Source organism: Heterodontus francisci, chromosome 15 (assembly GCF_036365525.1).
Source record: "Heterodontus francisci isolate sHetFra1 chromosome 15, sHetFra1.hap1, whole genome shotgun sequence".
Taxonomy (NCBI): domain Eukaryota; kingdom Metazoa; phylum Chordata; class Chondrichthyes; order Heterodontiformes; family Heterodontidae; genus Heterodontus; species Heterodontus francisci.
The window spans coordinates 15,435,008-15,456,598 of record NC_090385.1 but is presented as its reverse complement, the minus strand read 5'-3'; the positions used below and the strand labels follow the sequence as shown (position 1 = coordinate 15,456,598).

Below are 21,591 nucleotides of genomic sequence, written 5' to 3'. Positions count from 1 at the left end.
TTAAAAGACGCTATCGTGCCCGCGTCTACCACCTCCGCTGGCAACGCGTTCCAGGCACCCACCACCCTCTGCGTAAAGAACTTTCCACGCATATCCCCCCTAAACTTTTCCCCTCTCACTTTGAACTCGTGACCCCTAGTAATTGAATCCCCCACTCTGGGAAAAAGCTTCTTGCTATCCACCCTGTCTATACCTCTCATGATTTTGTACACCTCAATCAGGTCCCCCCTCAACCTCCGTCTTTCTAATGAAAATAATCCTAATCTACTCAACCCCTCTTCAGAGCTAGTGCCCTCTATACCAGGCAACATCCTGGTGAACCTCCTCTGCACCCTCTCCAAAGCGTCTACATCCTTTTGGTAATGTGGCGACCAGAACTGCACGCAGTATTCCAAATGTGGCCGAACCAAAGTCTTATACAACTGTAACATGACCTGCCAACACTTGTACTCAATACCCCGTCCGATGAAGGAAAGCATGCCGTATGCCTTCTTGACCACTCTATTGACCTGCGTTGCCACCTTCAAGGAACAATGGACCTGAACACCCAAATCTCTCTGGACATCAATTTTCCACAGGACTTTTCCATTTATTGTATAGTTCACTCTTGAATTGGATCTTCCAAAATGCATCACCTTGCATTTGCCCGGATTTAACTCCATCTGCCATTTCTCTACCCAACTCTCCAATCTATCTATATTCTGCTGTATTCTCTGAGAGTCCCCTTCACTATCTGCTACTCCACCAATCTTAGTGTCATCTGCAAACTTACTAATCAGACCACCTATACTTTCCTCCAAATCATTTATGTATATCACAAACAACAGTGGTCCCAGCATGGATCCCTGTGGAACACCACTGGTCACACATCTCCATTTTGAGAAACTCCCTTCCACTGCTACTCTCTGTCTCCTGTTGCCCAGCCAGTTCTTTATCCATCTAGCTAGTACACCCTGGACCACATGCGACTTCACTTTCTCCATCAGCCTACCATGGGGAACCTTATCAAACGCCTTACTGAAGTCCATGTATATGACATCTACAGCCCTTCCTTCATCAATCAACTTTGTCACTTCCTCAAAGAATTCTATTAAGTTGGTAAGACATGACCTTCCCTGCACAAAACCATGTTGCCTGTCACTGATAAGCCCATTTTCTTCCAAATGGGAATAGATCCTATCCCTCAGTATCTTCTCCAGCAGCTTCCCTACCACTGATGTCAGGCTCACCGGTCTATAATTACCTGGATTATCCCTGCTACCCTTCTTAAACAAGGGGACAACATTAGCAATTCTCCAGTCCTCCGGGACCTCACCCGTGTTTAAGGATGCTGCAAAGATATCTGTTAAGGCCCCAGCTATTTCCTCTCTCGCTTCCCTCAGTAACCTGGGATAGATCCCATCCGGACCTGGGGACTTGTCCACCTTAATGCCTTTTAGAATACCCAACACTTCCTCCCTCCTTATGCCGACTTGACCTAGAGTAATCAAACATCTATCCCTAACCTCAACATCCGTCATGTCCCTCTCCTCGGTGAATACCGATGCAAAGTACTCGTTTAGAATCTCACCCATTTTCTCTGACTCCACGCATAACATTCCTCCTTTGTCCTTGAGTGGGCCAATCCTTCCTCTAGTTACCCTCTTGCTCCTTTTATCTGAATAAAAGGCTTTGGGATTTTCCTTAACCCTGTTTGCTAAAGATATTTCATGACCCCTTTTAGCCCTCTTAGTTCCTTGTTTCAGATTGGTCCTACATTCCCGATATTCTTCCAAAGCTTCGTCTTTCTTCAGCCACCTAGACCTTATGTATGCTTCCTTTTTCCTCTTAGCTAGTTTCACAATTTCACCTGTCATCCATGGTTCCCTAATCTTGCCATTTCTATCCCTCATTTTCACAGGAACATGTCTCTCCTGCACGCTAATCAACCTCTCTTTAAAAGCCTCCCACATATCAAATGTGGATTTATCTTCAAACAGCTGCTCCCAATCTAAATTCCCCAGCTCCTGCCGAATTTTGGTATAGTTGGCCTTCCCCCAATTTAGCACTCTTCCTTTTGGACCACTCTCGTCTTTGTCCATGAGTATTCTAAAACTTACGGAATTGTGATCACTATTCCCAAAGTAGTCCCCTACTGAAACTTCAACAACCTGGCCGGGCTCATTCCCCAACACCAAGTCCAGTATGGCCCCTTCCCGAGTTGGACTATTTACATACTGCTCTAGAAAACCCTCCTGGATGCTCCTTACAAATTCTGCTCCATCTAGACCTCTTCTACCTACCTTTTCACAGGTAGACTTTCCTCGCTGTGGAGAGGGTTGCTTGTCTCATTCCCAGCACCATACGCATTCACCGTTCCTTCTCCCAGCCTTTCCTTGGACCTTGACGCCTGAGCATAACTGGGGCAGGTTTTGTAGAGGCGACCTGCTTCACCGCACAGGTTGCAGTACTTACTCTGCTTACAGCCCTTGGTGTGATGGCCTTCCTTCTTGCAGTTCTTGCAGACGACTGTGCTGCAGTTAGCTGCCATGTGACCAGATTTGTCAAAGGTGCTACAAACTCTGGGCTGCCTAGCGTAGACCAAGAAACCTCGACTTCCCCCGATAGTGAAGCTCCATTGGCATCGACCTTCAAGGTCACCTTGACCTACCGCTTGCTGGTCCAAATCCCAAATGTGTCCTTGACATCAGTGCTGCTGCCAGCCACCTCGACGTACCTGGCAAGGAAGGTAAGTACATCCACCACAGGAACATGGGGGTTATAGAGGTGAATTGTCACCACCTGGTCACGCTGTGACGGCATCGTGAAGAGCGGCTTCACTGTGAGGATGGACAGCGTGCCTGGTTTCCCTTCTCCTTGAACACCTTCAGGAACTTGATGCATCCCGCCACATTCTTGAACATCATGTTGAAATATCCACTGCTGGGGAAGTCCTGCAGGCAGAAGATGTCTGCAGCTTGGAATCCACAGCAATCAATAAGTTTTTATTTCAGATTTCCAGCATCCGCGGTATTTTGCTTTTATTTTGGTGTTACGCACTCCCTGTCATTGACAGTGCTATCAAGCGGCAATTGCTTAGCAATGACCTGATCATTGACACTCAGTTTGGTTCTGCCAGGGCCACTCAGCTCCTGACCTCATTACAGCCTTGTTTCAAATATGGACAAAAGAGCTGAACTCAAGATGTGAGATGAGAGTGACTGCCCATGACATCAAGACAGCATTTGACCGATTATGGCATCAAGGAGCCCCAGCAAAACTGAGGTCAATGGGAATCAGGGGAAAACTCTCCGCTGGTTGGAGTCATACCTAGCGCAAAGGAAGATGGTTGTAGTTGTTGGAGGTCAATTATCTCAGCTCCAGGACATCACTACAGGAATTCCTCAAGGTAGTGTCCTCGGCCCAACCATCTTCAGCTACTTCATCAATGACCTTCCTTCAATCATAAGGTCACAAGTAGGGATGTTCGCTGATGATTGTACAATGTCCAGCACCATTCATGACTCCTCAGATACTGAAGCAGTCCATGTAGAAATGCAGCAAGACCAGGACAATATCCATGCTTGGGCTGATAAGTGGCAAGTAACATTTGCGCCACAAAAGTGCCAGACAATGACCATCTCCAACAAGAGAGAATCTAACCATCTCCTCTTGACATTCAATGGCATCATGATTGCTGAATTCCCCACTATCAACATCCTGGGGGTTACCATTGACCAGAAACTGAACTGGAGTAGCCATATAAATACTATGGCTACAAGAGCAGGTCAGAGGCTAGGAATCCTGCGGCTTGTAATTCACCTCCTGTTTCCCCAAAACCTGTCCACCATCTACAAGGCACAAGTCAGGAGTGTGATGGAATACTCTCCACTTGCCTCGATGGTTGCAGCTCCAACAGCACTCAAGAAGCTCAACACCATCCAGGACAAAGCAGCCCGCTTGATTGGTGCCCCATTTGCAAACATTCACTTCCTCCACCACTGATGCACAGAGGCAGCAGTGTGTACCATCTACAAGATGCACTGCAGCAACGCACCAAGGCTCCTTAGACAGCACCTTCCAAACTTGCGACCTCTACCAACTAGAAGGACAAGGGCAGCAAATGCATGGGAACACCACCACCTGCAAGTTCCCCTCCAAGTCACTCACTGTCCTGGCTTGGAACTATATCGCCGTTCCTTCACTGCCGCTGGGTCAAAATTTTGGAACTCCCTTCCTAACAGCACTGTGGGTGTACCTACATCAGAAAGAACTTACAATTTTTGGCACCATTTTGGATTTTGGGACACAATTCTAAACTTCGAGGAGACGTTTGATGCCTCCCTCCGACTGAATCCTGAACTAACAGTAGTTCAACCAAACATGGAGCTGGACTTTGTTGAGCTTCCGATGTCTGGCTCCATGGTGGGTGTGTGTGGGGTGGTGGGGGGGGGGGGCGCATGGCTGCGGCCTGACCTTCCCGGCAACAGGCGGATGCGAATTTCAATATTCAAATCAGCTATTTAAATACATTTACATGGAAGGTGGAGCGATCTTACCGGCAGGTCTGGTTCATCCAAGCAGCAGACAGTACTCCCGAAACCTTTACTTTCCCATTCAGGGAAAGTTGGCACTGCCGAGGTGGGGAAGTGGGGAGCTCTGCATTTGTAATTAAGTGGGTGTTGGGGGGTAGGGGGGGGGTGGCGCGGGAAGGGCTGAAGGTCAGTTGGCAGGGTCAAAAATGGTGCCAGCGCCTGCACAGAAATAGGTGATGCTGTCAGGACGCTCCCACAATGTGATTGCCGGGGGGGGGGGGGGGGCGGCGCGGCTGCCCTGCATATTATAATGAGCTGCTGCACGCTAGATCGCAGCGACGTGGTAATGCGTGGCCCATGCCTGCAAGCCACCTATTTTTTCGCCTGCCGCCGCTCCTGGTGGCGCGAAAACAAAATTCAGCCCATGGTCTGTGGCAATGATATTAACACAAATTCGCCTCCATCAAAACTGATAACCCTGCCTACATAGACAATGGAAATCTGATGCACATTCAGAATGCTCTTGATGCTCAGATCGAGTTCCGAATTGTACTTTGAGGAGAGACACGGCTCATCTCCATCCAACTGAATTGCTTGGAACTGTCTAAATTGATCACAGAACTAATAGCACGGGTTTGTGACAAATTCCCTTAAAAAGTGAAAGATGTTTACAGTAAAATAAATATGGGGGAACATGGAAAAGCATCTCATTTCCAGTTATGTGCAACATACAAACTATCTGCTTTTTCATTTATTGTTATTTAGAGATTCAGCACTCAAACAGGCCCTTCGGCCCACCGAGTCTGTGCCGACCAAGAACCACCCATTTATACTAATCCTACATTAATCCCGTATTTCCTACCACATCCCCACCATTCTCCTACCACCTACCTATACTAGGGGCAATTTACAATGGCCAATTTACCTATCAACCTGCAAGTCTTTGGCTGTGGGAGGAAACCAGAGCACCCGGCAGAAACCCACACGTTCACAGAGAGAACTTGCAAACTCCACGCAGGCAATACCCAGAGCTGAACCCAGGTCACTGCAGCTGTGAGGCTGCGGTGCTAACCACTGCACCACTATGCTGCCCGATTGACAACAGCGTCTCACGGATGTGAATGAGCTTTGGGTAAGAATGCATATGTGCACACTCATCAAGTAGTTTACTGCACCATCTAACAGATGAAGTGAGCATAAAATGAGCTGACAAACTCCCCAGCATAGAAGAAAAAGCAAATAAACCTACAAAGTTGTTCCCAAAACCCTGCACAACAAAATAATTAATGTGTCAATAACCATACCTTGGGAGGTGGCTCCTCATTGTCCCAAAATACTTCATCTTGTCCAGGAGATGTTGGAATCAGGAGCATATCAGTTAAGGAAGCAGAACTGGAAAGGTTGCTTCTAAATACTTTCAGGCTCAGATCCTGCGGAGATGGCATCATAATATTAATACAGAAAACAAATCCAAACATAAGGCAGGCAAATAAAAATAAAGCTGAATTTCCTCATAATAAATTGAGAAAATAATGAAGTCTTAAAACCTTACGTATAACAGTGATTTTTTAGAAATATTTAAGTACCATTTAACATGAAGTGGCAATTTCTCCCATTTTGAAGCTTCCCCGATTGCACTTACTGCAGGAAAACTGTGAGAAATGTAAGGAACCAAATACTACCATAACTGTTCCCCTTCCCTTTGCTGTCTAAGGAGCTCACTTTCCCTCGGTGATCTGCCAGGTTCCCATGAGACTGGGAATTTGACATGGGAAGAGGGGGAGGAAGCATAGTTCTGACAGCTGTTGGGCGATTGTTTACCAAGCTGAAGAAGAAAATAAGCTTCCTATTTGAGAATTCCTACATTTTCAGAGCAGATATTGTTACAGTTGACCCTCGTCAGAAGACATTAAAAAGTGATTCTCTCTCATTCTCAGTCTTTTGAATTCTGCCCCCTTGGAACTGACACTACCAAACTGTGGTTCTTCTTACTCTCAAACCAATTGGATCCAGATTAAGAGACAGCAAATTGCTCTTCATTCCATAGGTGCTATCAACTCTCACTGAGATGTGTTAAGGGAAAAATTAAGCCAGCTTTTGATTTCACCCAGTGGGTGGATCTAACCTCTGGTGGGTGTGCAGCTGTGTCTCAGTCAGTCTAATGGCCGTACATGGAGATAATTTTCACCTTCACTGCTTGGGCAGTAACCTGGGGGAGGGCTTTGCTTGCCCATTATAAAACCTGTCCAATTTAAATTTCCAAATAGAGAAGCTGAGATTGTTCTCCTTCGAGCAGAGACGGTTAAGGGGAGGACACTCCTTGGGTATTCAGTTTTATAGATGTTTAACATAACTTTAGCAGCTCCCAGAATTAGCCTTTATAGCCACTCCAGGCGCTGCTTCACAAACCACTGACCACCTCCAGGTGCGTATCCATTGTCTCTCGAGATAAGGAGGCCCAAAAGGCAAAGGCAAGCAGCTCCTAAAGAAACTGATAATAATGGTGTTCAAAATATGAGGGGCTTTGATCAAGAGATAGAAACTGTGTCCACTGGCAGGAGGGTTGGTAACCAGAGGACAGAGATTGAGGATAAAGAACCAATGGGGGCTGGTGAGAGATTTTTACAGTGCGAGCTGTTGTGATCTGAAATGCTGGTTTGAAAGGATGGTGGAAGCAGATTCAGCAGTAACTTTCAATAGGGAACTGAATATATGTTTGAAAAGGACACATTTGCATGGTTATTGGGAAAGAGCAGGGCAGTGGGACTAATTGGATAACACTTTCAAAGAGCCAGCAAAGGTACGATGGACCAAATGACCTCCTTCTGTTCTGTGTGATTCGAGACGCAAATCAGCTCCCATCCAAAGATTTATACTTTTTCTGACTTCTATTATTCCAGAGGAAGTACGTTTCCAAGACCTTATTTGACTAGATGTTGCCCCAAATTGGATATTCAGATATTTGTCTGTCACTGACTGCCACCAGGGACAGAGCATTATCTGAATATCCAACTTGGAACAGTAACTATCTAAGATTCTATCAGTTATGGGGCACTAGCTATTTGATTGTCCAATAGTTCTGATGGAAAATCAGACTGATAGTGCGCCATACTAGCCTGAATCTCCAATACTGATGTCGAACCTCATTTATTCAATATAGAATACTATGGATGAGAAACAAACATCATCATTTTGTAAAAGCAAAATACTGCAGATGCTGGAAATCTGAAATAAAAACATCTGTGGAGAGAGAAGCAGAGTTAATGTTTCAGGTCTGGGACCTTTCATCAGAACTGGCAAAGGTTAGAAATCTATTAGATTTTAAACAAGTGAAGCGGGGGGGTGGGGGGGGGGGTGGCTGGTGGAAGGTGGGGAAGAGAACAAGAGGAAAGGTGTGTGATCGGGCTGAGGGCAGGAAAGATGACATGGGTCAAAGGCAAAGGTTAATGGTTGTGTGAAAGACAAAGCATTAGTCCAGAGAGAGTGTTAATGGCAGAGTAATGAGCAGCTCTGTCCCAAAACATCACATGAAAAACCAAGTTTAAGGCTGGCACATGGTTAAAAAACAAAATAAAATAAAGCTGTCATGCTCTGAAATTCTGTAGTGTGCCTAACACTACAGCCTACCGGACTGAACATTGAGTTCAATAATTTCAGAGCATGACAGCCCCCCATTTTACTTTCATTTTTAGTTATTTTTTCTTTTTTACATTTTTTACAATTTTTTTTTTGCATTTATTTCATTTCATCTTAGTTCAGTTTGCTTACCCACTTTTTTTTTCAGGTTTGCACTTGCTGTTCAATATTCAGTCCGTTAACACCTAATCTGTACTAATGCTTTGTCTTTCAACACACCATTAACATATTGTTTGCCTTTGCTCCATGACCTTTTGGTCAGCTATGTGGCCTTGTCCAATCTACACCTTCTCCTTTGTTATCTCTTGCCCCACCCCCACCTCACTTGCTTATAACCTGTGACTTTTCTAATATTTGTCAGTTCCGAAGAAGGCTCACTGACTCGAAACATTAACTCTGCTTCTCTTTTCACAGACACTGCCAGACCTGCTGAGTGGTTCCAGCATTTCTTGTTTTTATTTCAGATTTCCAGCATCCGCAGTATTTTGCTTTTAATTAAGTCGTAGTAAATGATTGCTTTTCAGACTGGAGGATGGTGGACAGTGGTGTTCCCCAAAGGTTGGTACTGTGCAATAGCTTTTTTCCAATATATAAATGACTTGGATCTTGGAATACAGAGTAGAATCTCAAAATTTGCCAATGACATCAAATTATACATCAAAAAAATGTATGGCAAACAGTGAGGATGATATGAACCGTCTGCAACAGGACATAGATAGGCTAGCAGAATGGGCAGACAGGTTATAGATGGAATTTAATACTGACAAGTATGAGCTGATGCATTTTGGCAGAAGGAATAGGGAGAGGCAATATATACTTAATGGCACAGTTCTAAAGAGTGTGCAGCAATAGAGGGACCTGGGGTGCATGTGCATCGATCTTTGAAGGTGGCAGGTCATATTGAAAGAGTGGTTAGTAAAGCATATGGGATCTTGGGTTTCATAAACAGAGGCATTGAGTACAAAAGCAGGGACGTTACGCTGAGCCTTTATAAAGCTCTGGTTAGGCCCCAATTGGAGGATTGCATCCAATTCTGGTCACCACACTTCAGGAAGGATGTGAGAGAGTACAGAGGAGATTTACTAGAATGGCACCAGGAATGGTGGGTTTTAGTTACAAGGTTAGGTTAGTTTAGTTTATGTTTAGTTTAGAGATACAGCACTGAAACAGGCCCTTCGGCCCACCGAGTCTGTGCCGACCATCAACCACCCATTTATACTAATCCTACACTAATTCCATATTCCTACCACATCACCACCTGTCCCTATATTTCCCTACCACCTACCTCTACTAGGGACAATTGCTAATGGCCAATTTGCCTATCAATCTGCAAGTCTTTGGTATGTGGGAGGAAACTGGAGCACCCGGAGGAAACCCACGCAGACACAGGGAGAACTTGCAAACTCCACACATGCAGTACCCAGAATTGAACCCGGGTCGCTGGAGTTGTGAGGCTGCGGTGCTAACCACTGCGCCACTGTGGAAAAGCTGGGTTTGTTTTCCTTAGAACAAAAGAGATTATGGAGATTGAGGGAGATTTAATAGAGGTGTACAAGATTATGATAGGCTTAGATAAATTAGACAAGGAAAAACTGTCCCCATTAACTAACAATACAAGGAATAGGGGGACACAGATTAAAAGTTTTGGGCAAAAGATGCAGGGGGAATATGAGGAAACACTTTTCTTACACAGCAGGTGGTAATGACCTGGCCACAGGGTAGTGGAAGTTGGGACAATCAATGACTTCAACAAAAAGTTGGATGGCACGTGAGGGAAGTAGACTTGCTGGGCTACGGGGATTGAGTGGGGCAGTGGGACTGAATCTCTCCTTTGAGAGCAGGCATGAACTCAATGGGCCAAATAGCCTCCACCTGAGCCGTGCATGACTCTATGGGCTGGGTTTTATAGAGGCCTCGACGTCGGTATCTGTGCCTGGGGGGGTGGCAAGAAGATTCCCCCGGATGAGGCCCACCACAGACCTTGACGCCGGCAGGGCTCAGCCCGATCTCTAAGGAGGTGGACAAGCCTCGTGGTGGCCCCCCCACCCCCTGCTGCTTGGCGATGGGCCCTGCATTTAAATATTGAAATAAATCTACATACCTGACTTAATTGAAAGCCCGCCTCTGCCTCCAGTCCAGTTGCGATCTTTGTGCCGCTGACCGGCATTCCTGCGCCTTCCGATCCCCGTCTGGGGAATCGAGGCGCGACACTGGTTGTGAGGAGGAAGCAGGTCAGTTTTTCTTTGCAGGGGTGGGGGAAGCAGTGATAGAATATTCTCATTGGTGGAGGGGTTGCTGGGAAGGGGTAAAGTTTATAGTTGATGCACTTTGAGGGGGGAAAGGTCATTTGAAAAAGGAAAGCGTTTTGGGCTGGAGAGGGCAAGTATTTAATATTGTGGTTATTGTGCGGGGGGGGGGGGGGGGTGGGGGGAGAGGTTCAAAAGTACTGGTTTTAATTTTTTAATAAATGTTCACTGCTTTCTTAAAAAATCCTGGAAGGGCTCCAAGCCCTTTAAAAATGGCGTCAGTGTCTGCACACAAGCAGCTGACACTATTGTCAGTGACAGACGGGCCACCCCCTTCATATGATTGGGGAAATGGGGGCGGCCTGCCCTGGTTATTTAAATGAGCCACGGCACTCGGAATCATGGCGGCTCTATGGCATGTAGCCTGGATGTGTGGGCTGCCAATCGGCGGTGGCCCTATTGAATTCAGGCCTATGACACTACAACAGTGACTACTTCACAAGTCCTTCATTGGCTGTAAATGCTGTGGGATGTATTGAGGTTGTGAAAAGTGCTTTATAAATGCAAGTCCTTTTTAAAAAAAAAAATTCCCTTCTACCAGAGATACTGCTTAAGGTTAATTTTTTCCCCCAAAGTAATGCAGTGACCTTGCACAAACTTTAGCAAATTAGATTTTCCATTTCTAGCCACTCTACCACTCTTCACTTTCAAATAAAATGTCTCTTCAACATTTTTTTTTAAATCATGTACTTTTGCTGTTGTTATCTCACAGTTAGGTATTAGGATGTGTTTTGAGGGCTGCACTGGCAGTTCTGCAACACAGTGATAAATATAGTTGAATCCAGTTTCCAGGAAATTGCACCAGAAACAGAACAAAACTGCTCGGGCCAGGATTAAAGTTGAATCAAGATTCCCAGAAATAACCCAGAAAACAGGTGATTCAAGAATCTGTGTTACAGCCTGTTGTTCACTGAGCAATTCAATTGAAATAGAATGATGAGGAAGAACACATACATAATTTGCCCCCAAATTATTGGACCTCTTACATCTGCTGCTGTTTCCAGGTCAAATGTGGGAGCAAGCTGTCCATATTTCAGAGGCTTAGCATTTAAATTAAATAATTGCAGAAGGCAGGATGCTTGGATCAGGATTTTGCACTTAAGTGATACATTTGGATAAGGAACTCCCGACAATGAAATAGGAAGCGCTTTGCCACATTGAATTCCATGTTTAGATCAAAAGTTTGTTTCGGCTTTGCATTTCTCTAGCGTCAGCAGTACATCAAGTCTCTTATATAATTGACAAACTTTATTCAGACTCAACAAATGTTCAATGGCTCTGCACGTTTCTCCAGTTCCACTATAGCACCTTTAGATGTAGAGCCATTTTTGTAGGAGCGATAGAACAAAAACTAGGGGGGAGTTTTATACTGTCTCCCACAGCGTGTTTGGAGGTGGGGAGAGCATTTAATTGGGAAGGATGGTGGGGGAGGTAGGGGGGGGGGATTCCCACCACCTTCCTGCCTCCACGTCAATGAAGTCCGTGGCGGGAAGGCCCATGGATGGCTTTCCCACCCCGCCACCAATTACAGCCCGTAAGTGGTCAATTAGTGCCCAATTAAGGGCCTCAACTCACTGTTCCCAATGGTATTAGCCCAGTGGTGGGTGGGCCTGTTGCCACACGGGGAGCATGCCAAGCAAACCCGTGGGGGCTGCTTGCCAGCTCCTGGGGTGGAGGGAGGAGGGTGTCCCTAGTTAAAAAGCACTTGGTGCCTGATTGAGGGACGCGGCAGCAGGAAGTGGAGGGGGGCCCATTAGAGCCACCCCACTCCCCCATGACCCCCCATCCCCCAAAACCTCTCCTGCCATTACTCACCTCTGGCCTGGGTCCCTCGTCTCCGGTCAGTCCATTACCGACAGCAGTCACCGCCTATGCGGTGGTGCAGCTCAGTAAAAGAAAATCCGGCCTCTGATTGGCTGGCAGCATTCAATCGGCGAGCCTTCCATCACTGGGATCCTTAATCCTGGGGAAGGCCCGCCACTGTCCAGCTAAGTGCCTAATTGGCACGTAATGCAGCAGACCTTCCCCAGAGTAGGCAACATGGGGCTCTTACCCCCACTTCAGCCAGTGACTGAGACCCCCATTGTCTGCATAAAATACCCTCCAGGTTTTAGTTGGAAATGTGCAAAAAAGTGCCCTCAGAATTCAAAGGATTAGCTTAGAAAGTGTTAAAAAATGTGTGGTTTGTCACGATATGTGAAGAGCATGACTGATTGTGAGATATATTGAGAAGGTGATGACCCAACCTGCTTCAGTTGGGTATGACACCTGTCTCTGAGAGTTGCCCAAAACAGATGGTTCTCCCATTTCACTTTTTTTAATGTTCATATTTATTTAATCTCTACTAATTTCACCCTGGAACTCTGCCATGATTTTTTTTTCATAGTTCATTCATCTTTCTCTGGTCGCTTGCCAATTGATTTATTCTCCCATTTATTTCTCTCTCTCTGGAAACATGTCCAAATGAGTCATTCTGCTACTTTTAATGTGCGGCAGGAGTCTCAGAGTCCTTTTAAATCCTTTTTTGGCCACTTAGGTGTACAACATGGAGCATCAAAGATCATACATAAAGGTCAAATCTAACATCATCTTGCACTACGGATGCCAACAGTTTCTGAGATTCCAATTTAGGATAACAGTGTTACAAATAACTGTGTACAAATGTCTGGACTCTCAAAATTTGAATAAGACAAACCAGTGAACAAGATATATTAGCACAAATAGAACTAAATTGCCTGGGCTTTGTGCATTGCAATGACAAAGGTCAAAGGGCTTGATATGCAGGTTGGTTTGCTTAATTACTTTAAAAAAATATATTTTTCTCTTCCTACTGATCACAAGTTAGACTTCTTGAATTATCAATGCATGTAATTGACAGTAGGGTGTTAATAAACCAAAACTGCCGCTGGATAAAGTCCAACAATAATGCAGAAATTGTAAACAAATAGTACTCTTTATAAGGTATTTTTTCCATCAGGGCAACATGAGTTAAATGAGCCTCCTCCCACCCTATCTCATTTAACCCTATCGGCATAATGCTCTCTTCCTTTCTCCTCCAAGTATATATCTAGCGTCTTCTTAAAAGCATCTACACTCTTCTACCTAACTGGTCCCTGTGATAGTGAGTTCTACATTCTAACACCCTCTGGGTAAAGATGTTTCTCCTGAATTTCTTACTGGATTTAATAGTGACTATCTTAGATTTATAGATCCTAGTTTTGGACTTCCCCTTAAATGGGAACATCTTCTACCATAATTTATGAGACTTTTAACATGTAATCTCTCAGTCTTCTCTTTTCCAGAGAAATGAGCCCCAACCTATTCAGTCTCTCCTGAAAGTTGTACTCTCAGTTCTGGTATTATCCTTGGAAATATTTTTTTCACATTCTCCAGCACTTCTATACGCTTTTCATAATATGGAGACCAGAACTATGCACAGTACTCCAAGTGTGGTCTTTGATTTTGAATTCTCTCTCTCTCTAGAAATAAACACCAGTGGCTTTGTTTGTGCTTTGTTAACATACATTGCTACTTTTAATAATTTGTGAATCTGTGTGCCTCTGCCCCATTGAGACTCTAATCCCAATTTAGGCTTGCTTCTTCCCACAAGAAGAGAAAAAAAACTGTTGAGCAAATCACAATCCCAAATACTTTCCAGCCATCAGATCAAGACAGTTGCCTGAGAACAGGCCACATGTTAACAATCTTTGTCTCTGAATATTGTGCAACAGTGGGTGTGGGAAAGGGTCAAAGGAACATAGGAACAGGAATAGGCCATTTAGCCCCCGAGTCTGTTCTGCCATTCAATGTGATCATGGTTAATCTGTGACCTAACTTCATAGGCTTGCCTTTGCCCCAATTCCCTTATACCTTTGGTTAACAAAAGTCTATCAAACGCAGTTTTAAAATCAACATTTATAGAGCATCAGCTGCCATTTGTGGAAGAGAATTCCTATCTTCTACTGGGGGTGGGGGGTGGATCTATTGAGAAGAACATTAAATTAAGAGCAGGCCAATCAAACCATTAAACATCAACGTTACAGAGAGACAGTATTACAGATACATGTTACATTACTTGTTAATCTGTAAAGCCAATTTAGTTCTCAAAGAATTATTAACTTATCTGAATGTATTGAAATGTCACAAGCACAAACAAGCCTGAGAACATTCCATTAGCTAAGGACACAATCTTCCGATTTCACAACAGGGAAACAAAATTAATTTGATTACATATCCCTTTAGAATCCTAATTTTATCCAGTTTCATAATACAGTCTCATCAGACTTTGACCTGAATTAACTTAAAATGGAGACAAATGCAAATCAAAGTCCCTATCTTTGCAAAGATTTGTCATGTTGATCAGACACCACAACTGGACATAACTCATTACAGACTTTCTTGAGCTGAGCTTTGTTTTCTAATAGCAAACAGGAACATAGAAGTGATTGATTTTATATCTTGCTGATGGTGGAAACATGAGTTTATTTAGCTTGAATTTGCTTCAATGATCTTGGTTCAATTTAGGTTCCATTGAACGAAGGCTCCTCGTTTATCTCTCTTATTTCCAACACTTCTATATTGCCACAAAGGATCCCAAGAAGACTAGCACTTGGAGATCCTCCATTTTTCTTACTTTCCACTGCTGTTCCAATCAAGGTCCAATGGAGACTGAAGATCTGTGATTCCCATAGTCAAAAGGGAAGGGATCTAATTCCTTGCATTTAGCTGTAAGTGCAGACCCAATGGCAGCTTGTGAGATCCATTAAAATTGGTGGGGGGCAGGAGGGTGTGGACAAGCATGGCAAGAGAGGCAGGCACTTTCTATGGAAGATTGTAGTCAGTGGTGGGATTCCCAAGTACCAGCCATTGACAGCATACCTTCAATGAAAAAATGTCTTCCTTAGCCTGCTCCAGGAGATTTTGTCTGCCAGATATAGCCCACAATTTTAATGGAAGCCATGTTCCAATGAAGGAAGTTAACAGAATGTTGGCACGCTATTAGCAATCCGTGAAATAAGCCTGAAATGGGAGTCCTGCTTTATTTTGACATTATCTACTTTTTTCAACCTTGCGTTCACCATACAGTTATACAGATATAATTACTTTTCTGTATTAACAGGATACAATTTGTATTTCAGCCAGTAATTTTGCATTTTCACTGGGTTCCCCACTAAGTAGGTTGCTACTGATGTTTACGCTTGGGGGCAAGTCCAAAATTAATGGCCATAAATATAAGGTAGTCTCTAATAAATCCAATATGAATTCAGGAGAAACTTCTTTACCAGGAGAGTGGTTAGAATGTGGAACTTACTACCACAAGGAGTAGTTTTGAGACAAATAGTATTGCTAAATTTAAGGGGAGGCTGGATAGGTACACAAGGGAGAAAGGAATAGAAGGATCTGTTGATAGGGTTAGATGAAGGAAGGAGGCTCGTGCGGAGCGTAAACACTGGGATGAATCAGTTGGGCCGAATGGCCTGTTTCTATGCTATAAATTGCATGTGCAAAGCACAGAATTTAACAGCTCAGAAGGATGCCATTCAGCTGTCCTTTCTGTACTGGTCCTTTGATATAGCAGACCACAACTAATCTCAATGCTCTGAAATCCCTCCATAGCCTTGCTGCTTTTCACTACACCATTGGGGGCAGTATTGAGTGCAAGTAAGGTGCTTATTCAGATTGCTAAAACAGTTGACAGATGAGTCAGTTCCTACTGCTCTCGGGTGCCTCCGAGTATTCCTCACTGTGGCAGGGCAAGGAGGAGCTGGCTCACCTGACCATCTCAGCTGGGGAATGTTGGAGGCATTTTGGAGAGACCTAAAAGGAACGGTAGTAAAAAAGCATTTCCACTTCAAACTCTTGCATCATGACAGAGTACTTACCTGTAACTCTGTGGGCCTTTTTAAAGCAGGGGTGCAGGGGCTTGTTCTGCCTTTGTTTGTGGGGTCACAGTGTGGAGGTATAGGAGGCCCACGGCCTATCTTGCTCAGTTTGGTTTGTGGTAAAGCTAAGCCATCACCCGCTCTCTTTTGTTTATCCGCACACTAAATAGAAGGTAGGCCAAAGTGTTAGGCAAGACTTTGATGAAGGCAAACTTTGTTGTTACAGCATTAAAATTTCCACTCGGCAATAACATTCTCTATTTATAGTTTTAGTCAATATGATAGCGCTCCTAAACTAGAAGGAGTTGGCAGTTGCATGTGTTAATCTGGACCCGATCAGAGGTTTCCAAGTCTGAATTAGATGTAATTTGTCTGTGGATAGTGGTTATGAATGAGGTGGATGGGTTTGCACCTGTTCTGTAGTTCTGCAAGGCTGAAGGGAACAGATTGAACTTGGATCTTTAGCTTGTTAAATGGCTGAAGACAGAATCTAAAATCTGAAGCAAAGTACGACAGAACATGAATTACTGAACACGGCAGTTAACCTCAGTATCAGGTCTTTTGGAGCACCAAAGACCTCAAGGCACATTCCATAAAGCTTATGAAGCAGTGAAAACCCGTGAACAAATCTGAATGAAGAAGTCAAAAAAACAATAAGGAAGGAAAAGAGAAACTATAACATTAAATTATCAAGTAATAGAAATAGAAATAGCAATGCTTCTGACACAGTAAAGACAGAAGAAAAATCAGATTAGGAGAGAGCCCTAAGAAATACACACTCCCAAGTAATATCGACAGAACGGCAGAAATATTAAATAATCACTTAGCCTTGGTATTTTGGGGAGTGTAGTTAATAGAGGAGGACTGTGACAAAATATAGCAGGGCAGTAATAAACTTGCAGAGTGGGTGTGTAACTGGCAAATTAACTTTAATATAGACAAGAGGTTGTACATTTTGGTAGGAAGCATAAGAAATCACATATCCTTTGAAAGCAAGTGTCTAACTGGGGTTGAGGAACTGAGGGATCTGGTTGTGCAGATATACAACTCACTAAAAGTAGCAACGCAGGTTAATAAGATCATAAAAACAGCAAACCAAGTACTGAGATTCTTTTCTCAAGGGATAGACTTGAAAAGCAGAGAGGTTACAGAGCATTGGTTAGACCACACTTGGAATAGTGTGAACATTTCTGGACTCCAGGCACTGGAGAAGGTCGACAAAGATAGCATCGAAGGAGGCTATTTAGCCCATCGTGCCTGAGCTGGCTCTTTAGAAGGGTTATCCCATTAAAGCTCTTCTCCCCTGCTCTTTCCCCATAGCCCTGCAAATTTTTCCTTTTCAATTATATATCCAATTGTCGTTTGAATGTTACTATTGAATCTGCTTCCATCACCCTTACAGGCAACGCATTCCAGATTATCATACCTCACTGCAAAAAAATCTCATGTCACTTCTGGTTCTTTTGCCAATTATCCTACATGATGTGAGGAACTGAGTTCAAAACTCTTTGTTAAGCAATACATCCTCTTAATGCACTCAGGCATCAATGGCAGACAAGTTCTAATTTGTTCTTGTGGTCTTGACAAAGCATAGTCCTTAAATATTTTGTCTTTCATGTGTGCTACTTACTTTCTCATCTATTTTCTTTTGTGATTCTCTCTAAACCACAATCACTTTACCCTCTCCACCCAGTCCTTTTCCCTTTATGTTTCCGCCTGTTGCTCTATACTGTCTTCCTCTGACACCTGATTTTCCTTACGGAAAACTTGTTCTAATTAGTTTCTCTGACTTCTCTTCCACTATCGCTGGGGTATTCTCCACTTGTTATTGAAATGGCACTGGCTTGATAGCAGTTCAGTCGGGAGAAATACTCCCTGAATTCTTTTGCTGTACAATGCCAGATAAAATCTGAAAAAATAGCTTATTTCCCTACAGCCTTGCAAAAAAGTCACAGAAGTTCAGGAGAGCCTGTGGCGGGGTGAAGGGAAAATAACATTCCATGTCACAGGTGATCCCTAGGGTCAGTTTCCATATGTGGAGCTGACAATGGCACTGTCTGCTTTGGAAAAAACAATCTTGGAGAGGGGACCTCAATCAAGCATTAGACCCCTTATCTGCATAACCAAAGTGACAAATACCTGCTTCAGGGGTGGGTAAAGAATTCCTCGTGTTTCTCTTTACCCAATATTGGCACTTACAGACAGACGGGTACACATGGGCTTTCTGCCCTCCATTTTAGGAACTTGGGCGTATGTCCCGTGCCAATTTTTTCAATTTCTTGGCCAGTAACATTTTACTTACTAACCTATTACCAATAGAGATAATTAAGCTTAGTGTCAGATTAATAAACATTCCCTGTATTCCAATAAATATGGCCAGTGTAAACAATCGGAGCTCCATTGGTTCTGATTTAGAAGTACTTATATTTGTTCCAAAGATGGTTTTATAGCTAATGGCTAATGAGGCAAAGACTATCATAACATTTAAAAGGGGAATTGGTAGGTACTTAAAATGGAGTAATATAAAGGGTAGAAGATTGAACTGAGGATTGGGGTTGCAGTAAATTAGCTCCAGTTGAAGAGTTAGCAACAGCAGAGATGCAGTAGGCCAAATGGCCTCTTCAATGCTGTAATGTTACAATTCCATCATGAGGATTAAACTGAAGTTGACATTTTCACATCAGCATTGATCTGGAGGTGGGGTTAGCTTCTCCTGGGTTGGCTGCCTTTCAAGTTATGGGCAAGCTCCCACTTCCATGGGCGGGGTAGGGGGGGGGAGTGGCGGGGGGAGTGGGGGGAAGGAGAGATTCCCCACTGCTGCAACTGCCCAATGCTGGATGGCATTGCACTTCTCCTCGTGAAGCCTAGACAGTGCTCATGGCATCTGGCGCTACTTGGGCGACAATGATGGAAGATGTGACATATGGGGCTGAACTTTATCAGTGCGCTGTGAAGACACGCGCGGGGGCTGATTTAAATGGAGGGGACGGAGCGTCCATCCCCGATGACATAGATGGGGCGGCCACCGCATCCATGGCAACGGCGTCCGGCACCACCGCACAAGCACCAGCGTCATTTTTAAAGGACTTCAAGCCCTTCAGTGACATTTAAATGTTTAAAGGTCCCGGTCTCTGGAAATAAAAGTAAAATTTTAATACAACTTTAAATCCCATCTCCCACCCTGCAATGGGTAATCTATATATAAATTGCCCTCTCCTCCCAGAAAAAACTTTAATTTATATCCTGAACATCCCTCCCAAAATTTATTCCCTTTGACCCTCAACCCCTTCCCACCATCCCTGCAACCAATAGGGATAGTTTTCCCTGCTTCTCCACCACCCCACCCCCTCACCCTGATAATTTTATTTCTCCGCCCTCCCCACCAGTGTCTTGCCTCGGAACTCCAAGGTGCCGGCTGGCTGGCTGTAAAATCGGCGTGGGGCAGCCAACGGCGTCAGATAAGTTCATTAACATGTTAATGTGACTAATTTTAAAGAAGGCCCCGCCACCAGCCAGCGGGGTGGCCGCACCGAGGCTTCACCACCGCTGGAAAAATGTGGCAGGACCTTCTCAATGTCGGGCGTCATGGCGGCCCTCTCTGGCTGAATATTACGGGCCCCCCACCACGACCCCTGGTGTCAAGGGGCTGGTAAAATTCAGCCCATGATATCAGTCTGTTGTTATCCCCTAATTTAAATACTTAGGTTGGTGCCAATTCCATTTGGAATATCTGATAAGTGTCTAGCAATATGTGTTCCTGATTTCTCATGCTCTGGCACCTGACTAATGTCACTGACATGGAGCAAACAATGGGTAAAAGCCTGCCCGCCAACATGGTGGTATAATTGAGAGTGGTACTTTTGTTACTTTGGTGCCGCTGTTTAGATCCTTGCCTTTTCTGAAGAATTAACTTGCTCTAAGTTATCTGATTTCTTGCTTGCAGGGAGTAAACTGAGTTAGATAAGAGTCAGGTAGAAATGGCTGTCCTCTTGATCCTGCTCGTCACACCAAGCCCTCTCTTCCTCATCGTATTTTCCCTCTTTGATGCCTGGTCTCTTCTTCCCATTCTTGTGTGATAACAATTCATTGCTCTCCCTACGGTCTTGCTTCTCCCTTATTTTCCTTTTCACATCTCACTCCTTCCATATATCTGTATGTTCACTATTTGTTGCCCACTCTCTAGATGTCTTTAAAATTATCGAGCAGTTTGATTGGGCAGACCTAGAGAAGATGTTTCCACTTGTAGGCGAGTCCAAGACTAGGGGCCATAAATCTAAGGAATCCATTCAAGAATTCAGGAGAAACTTCTTTATTCCGAGAAAGATTCGAAGGTGGAACTTGCGAACACAAGGAGTGGTTGAGATTAGCAGCATAAGGGGGAAACTAGATAAGTACTTGAGAAAGGAATAGAAAGCTATGTTGATGGTATGAGATAAAGTAGGGAAGGAGAAGGCTCATGTTGAGCATTAACACCAACATGGATGAGCTGAATGGTCTGTTTCAGTGCTGTAAAATTCTATGTAACTCAATTCACAACTGTCACAGGTTTGACACAATTCCAAAGATTTTGCACATAAAATAAGCAAAAGACACCATCAAATGGTATAATGTTTATCCATTCTATGCCTTTGTTAGACCAGGGTTTAGAACTATTCCAAAGTGCAGTGCATGGTATCAGCCATTAGGTGATGTTCTCTTCATAAGGGAGCCATAGAATCATTATTGCACAGATAGAGGCCATTTGGTCCATCGAGACCATGCTGGCTCTCTGTAAAGCAATCTAGTTGGTCCCACTCCTTTGTTTGAAGTCCGTAGCCCTCAAGTGCCATCTGATTTCCATTTGAAATCATTAATTGTCTCTGCTATCACCACCCTCGTAGACAGTGAGTTCCAGGTCATTACCACTTGCTGCATAAAAAAGATCTTCCTCAAATATTCCCTGCATCTCTTTCCCAAAGCCTTAAATCTGTGACCCCTAGTCCTTGTACCATTAGTGAATGGGAACAGCTTTTCATTGTCTACCTTGTCTAAACCTGTCATAACCTTGTACACCTCCATCAAATCTCCCCTTAACCAGCTTTGCTGCAAGGAGAATAACCCAGCTTCTCCAACCTAACCTTGTACCTAAAATTAACACACAATCTTACATTTTCCACAAATAACTAGCTTTTTCCCCCTGCTACAAGTTCACAAAACATCACCCAAATACTGTACCCATTCCATTTTAGAATTAGAATACAGTTTAAAATGTCC

At 44.0% G+C, this 21,591-nt stretch overlaps 1 protein-coding gene across 7 annotated transcripts in view; it reads right to left on the bottom strand.

The window, feature by feature from the left end:
* Window positions 1-21,591, bottom strand: part of si:zfos-2326c3.2 (mitogen-activated protein kinase kinase kinase kinase 4) — a 337,746-nt gene that overhangs the window by 137,849 nt on the left and 178,306 nt on the right. For 6 of the 7 annotated variants that reach the window (XM_068047141.1, XM_068047135.1, XM_068047137.1 and 3 more), the window contains 2 exons: window positions 16,339-16,500; window positions 5,819-5,944 (listed from right to left, as the gene is read on the bottom strand). In XM_068047141.1, the coding sequence (XP_067903242.1) occupies window positions 5,819-5,944; window positions 16,339-16,500 (288 nt within the window). The remainder of the gene's footprint in view (window positions 1-5,818; window positions 5,945-16,338; window positions 16,501-21,591) is intronic. The other variant, XM_068047139.1, reaches the window with a different exon arrangement.